This window comes from Rhinichthys klamathensis, unplaced genomic scaffold (assembly GCF_029890125.1).
Source record: "Rhinichthys klamathensis goyatoka isolate OS25496 unplaced genomic scaffold, OSU_Roscu_1.1 h1tg000039l_1, whole genome shotgun sequence".
In the NCBI taxonomy this organism is placed as follows: domain Eukaryota; kingdom Metazoa; phylum Chordata; class Actinopteri; order Cypriniformes; family Leuciscidae; genus Rhinichthys; species Rhinichthys klamathensis.
In genome coordinates this window covers 62,501-80,462 of record NW_026606586.1, presented here as the reverse complement: position 1 = coordinate 80,462, position 17,962 = coordinate 62,501, and the positions used below count along the sequence as shown (strand labels likewise).

At 37.2% G+C, this 17,962-nt stretch overlaps 2 protein-coding genes and 2 non-coding genes across 6 annotated transcripts in view; 2 read left to right on the top strand and 2 right to left on the bottom strand.

Moving 5' to 3' along the window:
* Nucleotides 1–7,848, bottom strand: part of intu (inturned planar cell polarity protein) — a 50,639-nt gene extending 42,791 nt beyond the window's left edge. Inside the window, exon 1 of one of the 3 annotated variants that reach the window (XM_056246443.1) lies at nucleotides 7,386–7,848. In XM_056246443.1, the coding sequence (XP_056102418.1) occupies nucleotides 7,386–7,477 (92 nt within the window). In that variant the 5' untranslated portion in view covers nucleotides 7,478–7,848. Of the gene's footprint in view, nucleotides 1–6,636; nucleotides 6,925–7,385 lie in introns of those variants that run through there. The other 2 variants (XM_056246442.1, XM_056246441.1) reach the window with 2 other exon arrangements.
* A 3,539-nt stretch (nucleotides 7,849–11,387) lies between these two features.
* Nucleotides 11,388–11,600, top strand: LOC130081751 (small nucleolar RNA U3). The gene has a single exon (XR_008806717.1). It is a non-coding gene; the product is annotated as a small nucleolar RNA U3 (small nucleolar RNA).
* A 1,653-nt stretch (nucleotides 11,601–13,253) lies between these two features.
* LOC130081750 (small nucleolar RNA U3) lies at nucleotides 13,254–13,466 on the top strand. Its single transcript, XR_008806716.1, has one exon. It is a non-coding gene; the product is annotated as a small nucleolar RNA U3 (small nucleolar RNA).
* Nucleotides 13,467–16,815: 3,349 nt separating this feature from the next.
* Nucleotides 16,816–17,962, bottom strand: part of trmt10b (tRNA methyltransferase 10B) — a 6,880-nt gene continuing 5,733 nt past the window's right edge. Inside the window, exons 6-8 of the mRNA XM_056246440.1 lie at nucleotides 17,468–17,535; nucleotides 17,256–17,379; nucleotides 16,816–17,163 (exon numbers count right to left, since the gene is read on the bottom strand). Coding sequence (XP_056102415.1) covers nucleotides 17,027–17,163; nucleotides 17,256–17,379; nucleotides 17,468–17,535 — 329 coding nt within the window. The 3' untranslated portion in view covers nucleotides 16,816–17,026. The remainder of the gene's footprint in view (nucleotides 17,164–17,255; nucleotides 17,380–17,467; nucleotides 17,536–17,962) is intronic.

The window sequence follows — 17,962 nt, the reverse complement described above, 5'->3', positions numbered from 1 at the left end:
ACAACTTTCCCGGATACGGTTCTATGGGCTGCCATAGACGCCCAGTCGGAAGAAGAAGAAGAAGAAGAAATATAGCTGCAAGCAGCCATTATCGGGGCCAAGCGCAAGAAGATGATATCAGATGCCAACATGGCTGGGAGTGTCAGACCAACTGCAACAATGAGCAATTAAAGACATTTAAAGATGAATTTTGGCAAAATGGGTGAAAAATCTAATACATTAACTAAAAATATGATTTAATGGATTATCACTTTCGACCAATAGGTGGTGCAGTTACGAAATGTATGTGGTGTGGTCAGAGTGAGGTGGCAATGACACACACACAGTTTGTTGTCAAAATGTCAAGGCATTGCAGAGATAAACCCTGAATAGTCATTTTGGCAGCATGCCTCAACTTTGATGCTGCACTATACAAAAACGGGTTCGTCTATCGACACGAAATCCATAACTTTTAGTCGGCACAGTCTGGAGAGGATACGATTCGATTTTGGTGAAAATCGGACAAACGGTCTAGGAGGAGTTGGAAAAAGTAGGTTTTGACTGAAAATCAAGATGACGGACAGGAAGTTCGGACAAATAAGTAAAACTTGGTATCTACGTTCTCAGCTTGACCCAAGGAATCTATTAATACCAGTGTCATTTCAATAGCCAGATTTATTCAAAAGTTATTAGCATTTTTGGAAATTTTGTTATAACTTTTGACCACTAGGTGGCGCTGTCTCGAAATCTTTTGAGTACCCTCAGGGCATGGTGCTAATGGCACATTCTGAGTTTCGTAATGTTACAGCAATGCATTTGTTAAGTATAGCATTTTACATCACAAAACTGTATTGAAGTCAATGGGAATTTCATGTTTTGTTCTATTATAGCGCCACCAAGAGGCTCAGTCCCACCATTTTTTTTACGTGTCCTCAGAGTGAGCCCATACATATGTGTGTCAATTTTGGTGTAAAAATCTCAATTCGCTTCGGAGTTATAGACATTTATGTGAAAAAACACGTCAAAAATGACTGACACGTGACTTTGATTGGATTTTACTACCCCTTACTATCAATATTTTCGCATTTGGGCATTTTCGTATAGCCTATCGACCTATGTTTCCAAACTTCTGACGGTGGTTTCGTCTCGATCGGACTAGCGGTTTCGAAGATATCGGCAAATGTTTTTTAAGCGCTAAATTACAACGCTGCACAAACGATATGCTGAAACCTGGCAAGTCTGGTATCGTTGGACTCGGCAAGGATTCAGGAGTCTAACGAGGTCAGTTTTGTGAGAATAAGTAGGCCACACCCAAAGTTATAAGCATTATAAGCTATTGGAGAAAAAAAATCACCACTAGGTGGCGCTGTTTCGAAACTTCTCAGGCTCCTTCAGGGCATCGTACTGATGACCCATACCGAGTTTCGTAACAATTCGTTCATGCGTTCAAAAAATACAGCATTTTAGCACATAATTCAAAATGGCCGACAGGCAAAATTGCTGATCTGGGAAAATTGGATATCAATCGACTCGCCATGACGTCCTGAATCTAACGAGACCATTTTTATGATTTTTGGACAAACCGTTCAGAAGTTATAAGCAAAAATAGCCTTTTTTCGTATCTCCGGACCAGTAGGTGGCGCTGTGCCGAAACGCTGCATGTAGCCTCAGGTCATGCTTGTGATGACATGTACCAAGTTTGGTCTGAATACGATTAAGCGTTGCAGAGATACAGCCTTACGTCTGTTTTCGCAAGTGCTACGTAAAATTAGTTTGTGCGTTTATCAAAAACGGTTTGACGAATCGACTTGAATTCCATAACTTTTTGTCGGCACTGCCTGGAGATGATGTGGTGCAATTTTGGTGAAAATCGGACAAACCGTCTAGGACGAGTTTGCAAAAGTAGGTTTTTTGGACAATTCAAAATGGCGGACATATTTTTATGACGGAAAATGACGTCATATGGTGCAATCGAATCAACATGAGCTCAGGAATCAGAAGAAAAAAGAATTTCGTTGATAGGCTTTACGGTTCAAAAGTTATTAGCATAATAAAAGTGAAACTTTGGACAGGTGGTGGCGCTAGAGGCAATGAGTTAGAGACACCAAAATTGGTGCAATTACTGTTGGGACTGTCCTCTATCAGAATGTCAAACCGAAACAACTTTCCCGGAAACGGTTCTATGGGCTGCCATAGACGCCCAGTCGGAAGAAGAAGAAGAAGAATAATAATAATAATAATAATAATAAGAACCGGAACAGATACAATAGGTGCCTCCGCACCTTCGGTGCTTGGCCCCTAAATATAGCTGCAAGCAGCCATTACCGGGGCCAAGCGCAAGAAGCGGCAACAGATGCCCTCATGGGTGGGAGTGGCAGACCAATTGCAGCAAGGAGCAATTAAAGACATTTTAAGATAATTTTGGGCAAATGGCTAAAAAATCATATATACAGTAACTTTTAAGATGATTTAATGGATTATCACTTTCGACCAATAGGTGGCGCAGTTACGAAATCGATGTGATGTGGTCAGAGTGAGGTGACAATGACACATACAAAGTTTGGTGTCAAAATGTGAAGGCATTGCAGAGATAAAGACTTAATAGTAATTTTGGCAGCATGCCTCAACTTTGCTGCTGCGGTATACAAAAACGGTTTCCTCTATCGTCACGAAATCCATAACTTTTAGTCGGCACGGTATGGAGATGACACGATTCGATTTTGGTGAAAATCGGACGAATGGTCTAGGAGAAGTTCGAAAAAGAAGGTTTTGAAAGTAAATAAAGATGGCGGACAGGAAGTTCGTCCAAATACGTCAAACTTGGTATCTATGTTCTCGGCATGACCCAAGGAATCTATTAAGACCAGTGTCATTACAATAAGCACATTTTTAAAAAAGTTATTAGCATTTTTGGAAATGTAATTTTAACTTTTGACCAACAGGTGGCGCTGTCTTGAAATCTTTTGAGTACCTTCAAGGCAAGGTGCTGGTAACAAATTCTGAGTTTCGTAATGTTACAGCAATGTGTTCATTAAGTATAGCATTTCACATCACAAAACTGCATTGAAATCAATGGGATTTTCATGTTTTGTTCTATTATAGCGCCACCAAGAGGCAAAATCCCACAATTTTTTTCATGTGTCCTCAGAGTGAGCCCCTACATCTGTGTGTCAATTTTGGTGAAGATATCTCGATTAACTTCAGAGTTATAGACATTTATGTGAAAAAACACGTAAAAAATGACCGCTACGTGACTTTGATTGAATTTTACGACCCCTTACTATCAATATTTTGGCATTTGGGCATTGGCGTATAGCTATCGACCTATGTTTCCAATTTTCTGACGGTGGTTTCGTCTCGATCGGACTAACGGTTTCGAAGATATCGGCAAATGTTTTTTAAGCGCTAAATCACAACGCTACACAAACCGTAAGTCGAAACCTAGCATATTTGGTATCTCTGGACTCGGCAACGATTCAGGACCTCAACGAGATGACTCCCGTGAAAATAAGTCAACCACAGCCAGAGTTATAAGCATTTGAAAAATAAATTTTACCACTAGGTGGCGCTGTTTCGAAACTTCTCAGGCTCCTTCAGGGCATCGTACTGATGACCCATACCGAGTTTCGTAACAATTCGTTCATGCGTTCAAAAAATACAGCATTTTAGCACATAATTCAAAATGGCCGGCAGCCAAAATGGCCGATCTGGGAAAATTGGATATCAGTCGACTCGGCATGACGCCCTGAATCTAAAGAGACCACTTTTATGATTTTTGGACAAACCGTTCAGAAGTTATGAGCGAAAATAGCCGTTTTTCATATCTCCGGACCAGTAGGTGGCGCTGCGCCGAAACGCAGCATGTAGCCTCAGGTCATGCTTGTGATGACATGTACCAAGTTTGGTCTGAATACGATTAAGCGTTGCGGAGATACAGCCTTACGTCTGTTTTTGCAAGCGCTACGTAAAATTAATTTGCGCGTTTATCGAAAACCGTTAAGCGAATCAACTTGAATTCCATAACTTTTTGTCGGCACTGCCTGGGGATGATCTGGTGCAATTTTGGTGAGAATCGGACAAACCGTCTAGGACGAGTTTGCAAAAGTAGGTTTTTTAAACAATTCAAAATGGCGGCCATATTTTTATGACGGAAAATGACGTCATAGGGTGGGATCGAATCGTCATGAGCTCACGAATCAGAGGAAAAAAGAATTTTGTTGATAGGCCTTACAGTTCAAAAGTTATTAGCATAATGATTTTGAAATTTTGGACAGGTGGTGGCGCTAGAGGCAATGAGTTAGAGACACCAAAATTGGTGCAATTACTGTTGGGACTGTCCTCTATCAGAAAGTCAAACCGGAACAACTTTCCCGGATACGGTTCTATGGGCTGCCATAGACGCCCAGTCGGAAGAAGAAGAAGAAGAAGAAGAATAATAAGAACCGGAACAGATACAATAGGTGCCTCCGCACCTTCGGTGCTTGGCCCCTAATAATAATAAGAACCGGAACAGATACAATAGGTGCCTCCGCACCTTCGGTGCTTGGCCCCTAATAAGAACCAGAACAGATACAATAGGTGCCTCCGCACCTTCGGTGCTTGGCCCCTAATAAGAACTATCAGAAACTATCTAATCGAATTCATCAACTTCATAAGGTAGAAATCGACTGCAGGGTTTAAGTACAAATAATTATATACTGATAATATAATATTTATTCACATTTGAACTACCAGAAAAGTTTTTATTTAATTCATTCAACTTTATAAGTTGAAAATCATGCAGGTTTTATTTTAGAACTATTATTTTTACACTATTATAATATTAATATTTTGAAAAAGTTTTTAATTTCAGTTTTCATTTAAATTTTAGTAAAAGTTTTAGTCATTTTGTTGTGTACTTTTTGTAAATTTTTAACATTTAGTTTTCCCCCCTCCCAAATATTTCTATTTAGCTTTCATTTAAATTTATTTTAGTTTTACTTTTAGTTATTTTAGTCACTTCAACTTTTTTTATTTCAGTTACAACATTTTTTATTTTCTAATGTTTATTTTAAATTTAATGTTTTTCATCTTCAGCTTTATTTCAATTTATTTCAGTTTTAATTTAAACGGTTTTCATAGTTTTGATCAACAATAACAACAAATTAACTCAAATCTAGATAAAAAAAAACTATATTTGATGAGTTAACTGGTTGTCAATTTAGTTTAAAGATTTTAAAATAAAAAGTTAAATTCAATTAATAAAAACTCAAACTGCATGTAGGCATATAATAATTATATAATTAAAAAAGTTATTTAGTTAAATAGAATAAAAAGTGACATTGCTGCCCTGCTTGAAACACTATCAAATACTCACAAATATTCTGCATAAAAAGACAATTGTTGTTTTCTATATGTGTGAAAATACTTTGCAACAGACTACATTTCACCACCAAATGATGAGGAAGTAACACATGGTATAAAAGAGTATCTCCCAGCACAATCCGAACTAAACTCTAAGGCCGCAGGGGAAAGACACACATCCGAGACCTTTGAAACACAATCCCCTCCTACATTCAAGAAAAACTCGACTCAATAGTCAGCCATGCAGACATTATGTTTTCTTCTCCATTTCTAAATTAAGCCACGCTACTTTGGAGGTTAGCTCTTGGCAACCAAGTCCATAAGTTCACTAAAGATGGTGAATAGCATATAATTATTTATGATGGCTGACTTTCCAAATTGGAAACAGAAATTCCCCTTAAAAATGAGAGAGGGCAGAGAGTGGACGAGGTCTATTTTCCCTTTTCATGAGCCTCTCTTAAATGTGGGTCAAAGAGCCCCCTAAACTGACAACTTATTTAAAAACTATATATATATATATATATATATATATATATATATAAAAATTCAGTTAGGGTTAGTTTTTCCCCCTTTTTTGAAAGAAAGTATTATTTTTATTCAGCAATGATGTTTTAAATTGATAAAAACTGATCGTAAAGAAGACTTTTACTATTAGAAAATATTTATATTTTGAATAAATGCGGTTCTTTATAACTTTTTATTCACCAATGAATCGTGAAAAAAGTATCACAGGTTCCCAAAAAAATTGTTTGCACAACTGTTTCCAACATCGATAATAAATCAGCATATTAGAATAATTTCGGAAGGATCATGTGACACTGGAATAAAGGCTGATGAAAATTCAGCTTTGCATCACATGAATAAATTATATTTTTAAGTATATTAAAATAGAAAACAATTAATATAAATTTTAATATTTCGATTTGTCAAATGTAATAATATTTTACATTATTAGCCTACTTTTTTATCAAATAAATGCAGGCTTGGTGACCATAAGAAATTTCTTTCAAAAACATGAACAAATAGTAATGTTTCCAAACTTTTGACCGGTACTGTGTGTGTGTGTGTGTGTGTGTGTGTGTGTGTGTGTGTGTGTGTGTTTGTGTGTGTGTGTGTGTGTGTGTGTGTGTGTGTGTGTATACATACACACATTTATATAATATTAAGATAGAATATATACATTATATATCTGTGTTTACATACTGCAGTCATGTTGACAAAGTTTTATGATGAAACATGCAACATGAAAATATCGAATTAGCAATCCAGTTATTATTAATAACTATTGTTCGTGAATGTGTTGATGTTTCTTACTCTGAGTAATCTGAGTCTGAGTAACTGTAACTTGATGCATCGGAATCAGTTTCGCTCCCTCCTTCAGCCTCCTTATTTTCACGCAAGTCGGACTCAAACTCCGCCTCATTCCCCTCTGTAAATTGTCTAGACGCCATCAGCGCATTTTCTACTCAATAACCTGTGTTCGTGTCCATTCAGAGCTGTTTTAAGAAGCGAAATCTTCTTTTCAACGGCAACCGCGTCCTGTCGTGTTATCCGCATACGGGTCTTGTTCAAAGCCCACGTGACGCGTTTCTCAAATCGTGATTGGTAGAATCGAGTCGTTTCTATAGCAACTCGGAAGCTTTTGTTGAACAGTGCAACGTGCAACGAAACGACAACAGAATCGCATGTTCGACTTCAGAATCATTCATGCTGTTTCCAACAGAAAAATAGTATAAAAAAATATATATATATCAAATATCATAATAATGGAATAGCCCATTAAATATTATGAAAGTTTCAAATTTGTACGCTTCTAATACAAATACGCTTCTACAAATAGACGATTTTGTCATATTTATAAAAAAAAATCGATTTAACGTCGTATTAATTACTCATTTTAAAAACATTTTACTGAGTCTTACAGCTTCACCCTGCTCTCGAGTGGCCGCAAACCCGCACGAGGTCTTTAAATCCCCTCCGGCGAGGAGGAAAAGCTGCTCGGTAACGTTATTCAACTTTGTTAGCTGAGAAAAGCAACAAACAAACAAACAATTCCCACTAACCTGTAAAGAAGCACACTCCGTATAGAGTCAAAATCCTCCAAGTTCTCAGAGAAAGACTGAAACGATCTCCCATCCGAGCAAGTATTAAACATTATTTATGCTTCATACTTATAACAAACAGTTCGTCGTTATTAATAAATTAGTAGCCTACACTTGATGCGGTTATAGAACCGATCCGAGCATTAAATCTCTCGGTCATTTAGTTATTTGAATATATTAGAGATAAAATGAAGACATTTCGTGAATTGGTCGGGGTTTCTCTTTTGAAAGACAGCTGTACTGTTAAAATCCAAAGGGTTAGAAGCTCCGTTTGTGGCGTTTTACGGAACAGACGATGATGAATCCAGTTTCTTGCGGTGTTCTTGAGTACTTCTCCAGACCACGACAGACTGACTGACTGGGTCGATGCCCGTTAAACGCTCATTCTCATGGCAAATGGAGCATGTGCTTTTGTGTGTGTGTGTGTGTGTGTGAGAGAGAGAGAGAGAGAGAGAGAGAGAGAGAGAGAGAGAGAGAGAGAGAGAGAGAGAGAGAGAGAGAGAGAGAGAGAGAGAGAGATGGTTGATTGCTGCTGCCTCCAAATACCAAGCATTAAAGAAACATATCGTTTAAAAGTTTAAAGGCAGGGTAGGCGATTTGTTCCAGAAACATTTTTTTGTTATGCTGGTTGAAAGTCTCTTCACATCCTGATAGCAATCACTAAGTTAAGTGGTATCTAGTAATAACACATACATACATACACTCACACACACACACACATAGGCCTATACACACACTGACACACACACACACATAAATATACATACACTATACATGATATATATTGATATATCATCTGTGGAAGGCGTAGGACCATAAAATGCCCGTCCAATTCGGTCAACGTATTTTCAGATACACGACAATGAAGTACTAAAAACGGAAAAGTTTTACCCTTCTATAGACGACAATGTTGTCAAAATGATCCCCGAAAATTACTGAAACCGCTGTATTATTCATGCCAGGCCAGTAGGTGGTGATGTCAGTTTGTAAAGAAACACTACACTGCCTATAGACTGAACACGTAATACGCATGACGTCACCGTTTTCACAGTTTCACGTTTTTGAGATGATAATGGTGGTGTTTTCAAAAACGTGCATTGTCATTCCCCCAAAACGCTGTTGTCGTGTAAATGAAAGGCCAAAATGCATAAAAAGTTTCTGTTTTTAGTTTGACAGACGTCAGTCACCGAGCACCGCAAACCAAACAGCAGCCGCCTTTTACAGTTCCTCCTGAACCGAAACAACAAGCTTATGCTGCGTTCACTAACTGGAATGTAGAAGAGACGGAAACACGTGATGTTACATTCGGAACGAATTTATGCGGTTCAACGGCAACACTATCAACGGTGTAATGAATCTGCCGCAGTCAGGTGGTACAGGTCAGTACTCTTCAAGTTGTTTAAGTTCATTATTATTGTAATGTGCTTTGAGACATGAAGTAGTTTAACGCCGTCTCTCGTGACGCTTTTGTTTGCTCCCTGCTGTGCGTGTTCATGTGTTTTGGAGGAGGCGTGGCTTTGAACACGCTCTGAAGGAAGGGTGGGATCTTATGAGATTCATAAATTTTGGGGCATCTCGCCCGGGGGGTGGGTAGGGTTAGGATTAGGGTTAGGGTTAGGGTTAGGTTTAGACCTAGGTTCGCTAGCTAGTTCTGTGCCTGCCTGTGTGCGCTATTGTGCGCGCTGACCCTGGTAAACGAGAACCCGCATGAGAGATGTGAAGCAGGACGTAACCCCGCCCCCCGGGGCGAGATGCCCCAAAATTTATGAGTCCCGGGATCTTATCTTACCTTCACATGTCACTTAAAGCTGCAGTCCGCACGCAGTTTTTCCTCTTTGTCGCCATCTCTGTTTGAAAGCTGCAATTGCAGTCATTTGCGGGAATTATCAACTTTACGTGAGTTGTGCCTCGGCAGTGCACAGCGCGGACGAATCCAATGTTCTGAGGAGAGTGTGAGGCTGTCAGTCACCGCGCCGGTGTGGATACTGGCATTCAGACTCACAGATTATTCTTTTTGGAAGTAAGAATTTTCGCCCTAAAATGTCAACTAAACAAGTAAGTAACATCCACTTTTGTTCTGACCAACTACTGAAAAAAAGCATTGCAGTAAATCGCACTGATTAAATCTAACGATCGATTATCATATCGCGTTAAACCGTGCAAATTATACTTTGTTCTCAAATTGTTAATGTTAACAACGTCAGCATTGCGTGACTACATGTAATGTCCTTCAGATATTATCATTGTTTTCGCACGGGCCGGTTGCAGTCTCTTTTTCCAAACTCTCAGTCCAAAGTCTTTTGCATTTTACAGCGGGTGAGTCTCTAGTTGTCACTGGTGATCGTCGTTTGAACCTTTCTGGATCAGCCATCAAATTAACAAGTTTAATTATATCAAGTGCTGTGAGAAAAGGCTATAAATCTCCACCTCCAGCATCCTCACACTCATAGCCTACTACGAGACTCTTCTTTATGTGTACAGATGTGTGTGTGTACAGATGTGTGTGTACAGAAGTGTGTGTACAGATGTGACGTATTGACGCAAAGACATGCTCGAATCTCCTGCGGAAATCCACCAGTACCACTGGAGTTAAAAACATTATTACAAGCTTACTGTTTTGAATCGACCTACGGCAAGCAGAGAGTTTTGAACACTGGCTATGTACTTGCTAAAAAAAATATTTTGGATAATTTTTAACCCAAAAGAGTTTCGGACTGGAGCTTTAAATATTATTAAATATTATACTTTCTGCTAAATCGCTATTTCTAGCCTCTCCGAAAATTGTATCTGCGAAACAGTTTGCTGCAAATCAAGGCTTCATATATCCATAATTAAATATGGGCATGAGAGCTTATTATTGCCAAACCTCACACATTATATCTCTCAGCCGACTCATAACTCCTCAATAACTGATCATAAATATAATTCTGTTCTCTGAATTCATGCAATAATTAAAACAGATATTAAATTCCTGGAAAATTAAGTCTTGAATGTTCATGCAATGATGTCTAGCATTTGTGTAATCTTGTAAAAGTTTGAAATAAAAAGTTACGTTGTTGTTTATTGATTATATTTAGGTCTGCAGATTCATTGTTTCTGTCAACAATATCAGGATTCCCAGAGGATGCATGAATAAATAATGAATGCAGTGTTTCTTTGAATAAATGTTGTAAAGTTAAAAGAAATTAAAGATATTCTATAGAATTTTTTATTTAAAAACAAAACAAAACATGAATTTATGGACTTGAAATCAGTTTTTAAATATTTCCAGGTTTTCCAGAAGAGTGCGAACCCTGTCAATGCCGGAACGATGCTTGAACGCGTGTTGCATGGCAGGACTGATTTAGTTGAAGCACCAACATCGATAAACGCTTAAATGTTGTTTCCTTTAGAGTTAAGACATACTAATACGTGCTCAAATGTTCGAAATATATAGCCTTAATAATTTTAATGTAGCGGATCGATGTGGTTTAATACACATGACAAAATGCAGTCTGCTAACCATGAAAAGGAAAGTTGCAACCGAGGAGGATTGTGGGTATTGACATTATATGCAGCTAAAGCTTTATGTTCTACATGCTTTTTTGAAGAAAATAACAATTAATTTAGGTACAAAGTACTTAAACATATAATAATTAAGATACTTACGTTGCAAAAAATAAGGGTTGCTTGAATTCAATGTGTGGTGTTTAAGTCACCGCTGCTTCATCATGCAATATCTTGAAGTCGCGTTAAACGTTGTGTATTTAATAAATAAATATATTAACATTGAGAAGACATAGTCTTAGTGAAAGATGACGTGCTTTTACTTGTGATTGTATTTATATGGCCTCTTAAACCGAGGAGTTTGGCGCGTTGTTTTAATCATCGATGTAAAGTCGCGTGTGTGACGTCATCGTTGACTACCGTCGCTGAGCTTCATCGTGTCGCTGAAGGGCCGCTGGTCGAGCGATGAGTTTCATCAAGACTATACTTTCAGGGATCATTTCTATAGTTTCTAACTTGGAAGTGTTTTTCTAAAGTGTTGAGTCTCCCTAACCACGATGATGAGTGATAATGTGGTCCTCTGAGCGTGAATCGGGTAGAAGTCTGTGATTTCATTATGGATATCTATCATTGATGAACGTTCATTGATTCTTCTGGAATCTATGAGGAGGATTGCATGAACCGAGTGGTTATGAATATAAATGTGTTTAATAATAGAGCTGATACTGTGTTTCAAATGTTGTTAGTAAGTGTCTGTACCTGTACATATGAACTTAAACTTTTGAGTTTATTGGTTTTATAGTGAGGTTTGTCACAAAATAGAGACGTGTGCTATTTAGAATCAACGAAATTTAATAACTGCCGAATCTACGTCATACGTACTATTAGAATTTTAAGTATCTTTGGAATTAACTGAACTTTCGAAAACATTGATTTGCGACATGCTTATATCTTGCAGTCACGTGGTTCATTGAGTTTTCAACCTCTTTGAATGTGTTAAAATAGTGAAAGTGTTCTATTATTTTTGAAGCAATTCCTGGTACCTGATACCAGAGCGAATAGTAGAATTAATACTCATATTATTATTTTATCTTATTATTTTAGCGACACCTGCTGGTCAAACGTTATGAAAACAGAATATATATATATATATATAGATATATATATATTCAAATACACACACATATATATATATACAGTCCATGGTCTTATCTTATTATTTTAGTGGGTAGAAAGAGTAAAGCTGTTTGTTGTTAGGATGAAGTTTTAAAAGTTAAATTTAGGCCGCTCTGCCTCGGCAGTTTAACAAAGCTTGTCATGTCAAATAAACGAGATGGCCAATCAAATCAAAGAAGGCGGGTCTTGTTCACAGAAGAGGAGTACAAAAGAGTTTATATTAAATAAAAATATATGAAACAGTATGAAGTAACAAGTTCTTGTTAGATGAAATCACGCAATTGGCAAATTCGATACAAGATTATATTTCTTAAAGTCTGATAATAATACAGCAATCACATGAGTAGGCTAAACCAGGTTTTTACTACAGTTCTCCACATCAATGTTCCTACTAAGAATTTAGTTCTATTCGAGATTAAACGGTGATGACCAAAACAGCATCATTTTCATTTTTAGATTTTGATCCGTTAATCAAGGTTTTTGTTTAGACTGATCCGTTAATCAACATAGGCCATATGATCCGTTTATCAACATATATTTAGGCACATTTGTAAAAATGCTCATTTATGTGTTTAAACAATAAATAAAAACTGTTAAACAAAAATATTTGTAAAGGCCAAGAATCCTCTTCATGTCTCAAATTAATAGTTTTCATTGTTTTTTTTTGCAGCTAAAGTTTGATGTTTTACATGCTTTATTGAAGGAAATAACATTTAATTCAATTACAAATTGCTTAAACATATAGTAATGAAAGTACTTTAATTCCCAAAACGTTAGAGGTATAGTTCACCCAAAAATGAAAATTCTATCATCATTTTTTATCATCCTCCAGGTTTGGAACAACAGGGGTAAATAAATGATGACAGAACTTTTGTTGTTGTGAAATATGCCTATAATTCAATGCATGGTGTTTCATCAGACAGTATTGAATTCACGTTAACTTTGTGGATTTAATAAATCCATTTATTAACAATAAAAAGAGACAGTCTTTGAGTAGAGGGTCGTGCTTTTACTAGTGTTTGTATTTATATGGCCTCTTAAACCGAGGAGTTTGGCGCGTTGTTTTAATCATCGATGTAAAGTCGCGTGTGTGACGTCATCGTTGACTACCGTCGCTGAGCTTCATCGTGTCGCTGAAGGGCCGCTGGTCGAGCGTAGAGTTTCATCAAGACTATACTTTCAGGGATCATTTCTATAGTTTCTAACTTGGAAGTGTTTTTCTAAAGTGTTGAGTCTCCCTAACCACGATGATGAGTGATAATGTGGTCCTCTGAGCGTGAATCGGGTAGAAGTCTGTTATTTCATTACGGATATCTATCATTGATGAACGTTCATTGATTCTTCTAGAATCTATGAGGAGGATTGCATGATCCGAGTGGTTATGATTATAATGAGTAAGCAAAGATAGATTTTAAAAAATGCGTGAAATAGAAAAAGTTAAATATGTACTTATAATAATTCTGAACAGATAAAAGAAAAAAATCAGTTGAAATTAAATTGCAATTCTCACATAAAAAAAAGCTATGTAGTATATTTAATATCAATAGGTCTAACAGATTGTATTTACTAAGCCATTCTAAATTTAAGTCAACTATCAATTAAATTGTGTAAGAATTATTCAATTTAATGAAATTTTACTATTAGTTGAATTGCATAAATCTTAAAAATGTTTATTTATTGAAGTGCATCTTCAGTGCTCCTCCTTAAAATGGGCAGATCGAGGCTTCGTGAAGCAATGAAACGGTTGAACCAAATGGTCCATATTGTTTCGACGCTTCGAATCAATCCGACACCCGTCTCAATGGTGACACCTAGTGGTCACTTGCAGTTGTTGATCTGAAACAACCTTGACGAGCCATGAACATTTGTTGTTTTTATTGTACTTTTCTAATATGTGAATCTTGTAACCTATAGGCTCCTCACTGTGCATAATGTTATTTTGGTCCTGCAAAATGAGTATTAATAAAATAAATCAAGCCACAATGTTTCACTTTTTTACATATTTTTATTCAAAAATATTAATTTCTCTGCTGTTAGGAGACTAATCTCACTTTATTTGGGGTTTCTAAATGGAAATGCTCCCACACCACAGATGTACGGCATCTCTTCTGGGGAGCCTCCATTTTATCTATCTATCCAAATCTATCTAGATATGTATCTCAAATCTATGTAATTAGATGTATCTACAATCTATGTATTTGGATATGTATATATAATATGTATCTATAATCTATATATGTATTTAGATATGTATCTATAATCTATGTATTTATAATCTATCTATGTATTTATATATGTAGCCTATCTTTAATCTATCTATATATGTATCTATCTATCTATCTATCTATTAATCTAGCTGTCTATATATATTTATATCTATGTATCTATGAATGTGTCACTATATGTCTATATGTGTCTCTAGCCTATCAGTCAATGTGTTGTGTAAATTTAAATGTAAGCCTAAATATAACTAAACAAATCGCACTATAAATGTCACTATATCGCACCAAAAATCCGCTATCTCAAAATCAAACTCCTCTCACAAAAACCCACGAGGTCAATATGCGTTGATTTCACTTTTATACAGATGTGCGATTGTGTGGTCTGTTCCCGACCGTGTCAATCAAACGCTGATTCGGCGGACCACACCTGATGAAACACTTAGGCCCTGTCCCAAATGGAACCCTAAGCACTCGCGGTCTTCCTCTGAGTCCGCACTTTCGCGACGTAACGCCGCTTTGAATGTCGGGAAGAAGTCTGCTGTGGAGTCCGCATCAGCGCGGGCTCGGCAAAAGTGCGCATCAAGGGCGCAAATCGACCACGTGGGGGCGCTCGCGAGCACCCTTCTGAGATCTAAAAATGACAAATGGGACACACTGCGGTCTCACGGACTTAACGGACACGCGCACGCGGCAGCCATTGTAAGTCCACAAGACCGAAAGTGCTCATGAAGTGTGCGATTTGGGACAGGGCCTGAGTGAAACACTTCCAGGCTTCGTTTGGCCATGGTCACGTGACATGGGTGTTTTGAATCACGCTTTGAATCAGTGTTTCGAAACATCTGCGCTTCGGGATCTTGTACCTCCACCCCTTCTGGTCAGGCGAGGGGTGTGTGAGAAAGTGAAGTTATTGGAGAGGGCAGCAGGTGTGGCAGTGTCCTCTGGTCTGATCCAGGTCTCAGTCAGGGCCGACTGAGACCTGAATGACTAGAAATAGATGTAATGAAATCAGCTTTGTTTACAGCGGACTGGCAATTCCAGACACTGATAGGAAAAAAGAGAATAAAGTACTAGAAGACACCGGAAAGGTACGCGCGGGTTGTTAGGATTGTGCTGCCTCCTATACGTGTGACTTTTGATTTACATAAGTCAGTAATAGTAGGGATTTAGGGATTTGAAAGCACATAGTGAAAGAGAGGTCGCAAAATAATACTCAAGTGCCTTGTCGGTGTCCTTGCTCGGCGGAGTCGCTGGTCTTTACACTCTTCGGCCTTCACACGATGAGCGACTTCACCAACGCGATTTCAGCTTGTGAGCCCAGTAAACAAACAATATTTCCTAGTAACTACAACTGCACTTAAATCAAATGAGAAAAAGATACAAAAACACTTCTGTCACCTCCTGTTACTCGACTGCTTTCTCTTTCTCTGCTTTGACTGACAAGTGTTTTCATTTTCGTCTGTGTCAGTAAAGAAAGTAGCCTAAACATAGGGTCAACTGATATTTAGCCTATATGTTTTATGAATTATTTTCTTAGACAAGTTGAAGGCTACGAACGCTAGGTAAATACATTTATAAAAAGTATTCACAATACGTACAAATTCATTATTAATCTTATGCCTAATATGATGAAAACGGCTTCGTTATTGTTTCTAGTCCCCTCACATTGACAGTTACTAATTATTACAATACAGAAATCACGTAAATTATATAGGCCTATTTTCAACTCAAAATGGCGAAATTAGACAAAGGTTTATTAATTTGCATCCCTGATTAGTGTCGGTCGTTTAACATTTCTATCATAAAACAGCTGTCAAATATGAAATTTAGTTTAGCTATCCTACTTACGTATATAAGGTTACACAGTGATGTCTATAACAGCATATAATTTTTTACATGAATCCATGGATCAACATATTTAGACACATTTGGATAAACTAAATGTGTTTAAACAAGAAATAAAACTTTAAACTAAAATAACATTTGGTGTCAAACCAATAGTTTTCTTTGGTGAGTAACATATTTAAATGCATTAATGGGGCGTTTTGAATAAATATGAAAGTTTGGGCATTTAAGTTAATCTTCAACAGACTTTGATGATGGTTCCGGGAAGATGATTTGTGCAGTTACACATGTCAGCCGCTAAGTCGCGCTGATGCTCAAACTACTTGATAAAATTGTTTTTAGTCAAGAGTGGTTATTAAAAAGATACTGGACTAATGTAACATTATACCCCCAGTTTAACAGACAAGGCTTGAGTCTAGATCCAGACTAAAATTCATGTTTGAGCTGTTTTACCTGCGGTAACTATAGAGGTAACCAGGCCCTAATGTATAATATTAACATAATTTAATTTAACTGCGTGTACGTTTGACGTTGAATGACAGCTCTGACAAAGATGAACAAGGAGATGCTACTGTTATAACTTGTAATGTGATCCACATCACATTGAAAACACGAATGCAGTAATAAAAGAAGGAAGAGACATCAAACTGCATATATCAGTGATATGATCCAGTGGCTTTAATGCAGACAAAATATCCATCAGTTCAGTTTTTGACTGCGCAGAAACCATCCTTGAGAGCATTTTAACATAAATAAAACAAGATACAAAAGATGCAGTCAAGTATTTTGAATCTTAGTGATTCAAGTGACTTCAGTCAGACATTAAGTTATCTAATATAGATGATTTTATAACACTGCCACTGTATATTGCTCTGTCTACAGCTCTTCCTGAGGGTTTATCACGTCTGTAGATGCTGCCGAGGCCAACATGTAACCTTTTCCAGGAGGAATCCCAGCGACGAGAGCTTTAGTCCAATCTTTGGTGTCCCGAAATGTCAGTAGGATTTCAAACACTGAAACACAACAGCACACGGTCAGTTACACACTCGGGATGAGGAGGATTAGGATTGCTGGATGTAGAAACGGAGTCAGAGAAAGCGATGACCTTGGTTGATGGCTAGGATTTTGGAGTGGAAGTTTTTGGGGTTTGGTTTCTTCACCATGTACTCGTCAATCGGCAGCCGCGCCATGCGAATGCCAAACTCTTTCGCCCTCGTGAAGCTTATTTTCTAAAAGAAAGCAGTGAGATCTTGTTTAGTTCAGCTGTTTCTTCACTATGAAATCTTTCATCAATAAATCCCCCAGCATGAGTCTCACCTTCTGTATGGTTTCATCCACTAAACCTCCGAGGATATAAACTTTATCTTCCTCCACATATTCCAACGCTAACAGGGACAGTCGGTCATTATCAATTTATGTAGAATAAAAACAGAAACAAATAACTTTTACTTATTGCAGCATTCACATGGGTTTTATCTGAACTTTTGGACTTAATATCAAAATTATATAATGATACAATACCTTTTTGACCGTTAATATCATCTATCACTATGAGTGAAGCAGTATATTCAATTAAGAAAAATGGCAGTGGTATTGGTAACTAAAATTACAACTATTAAAAATTGTTTTCTGTAATTAAAGTAAAATAAATATAAAAATAGTATAAAATATAAATAAACTAAAACATAAATATCAGATAAAAAAACTTAAAAATAAAAATACGAATGTTTCACTATCATAATCTGACGCATTTATGAGTAAAATAGTATATTCAATGATGAAATTGGAAGCGGAATTCAAATAAAACAACCT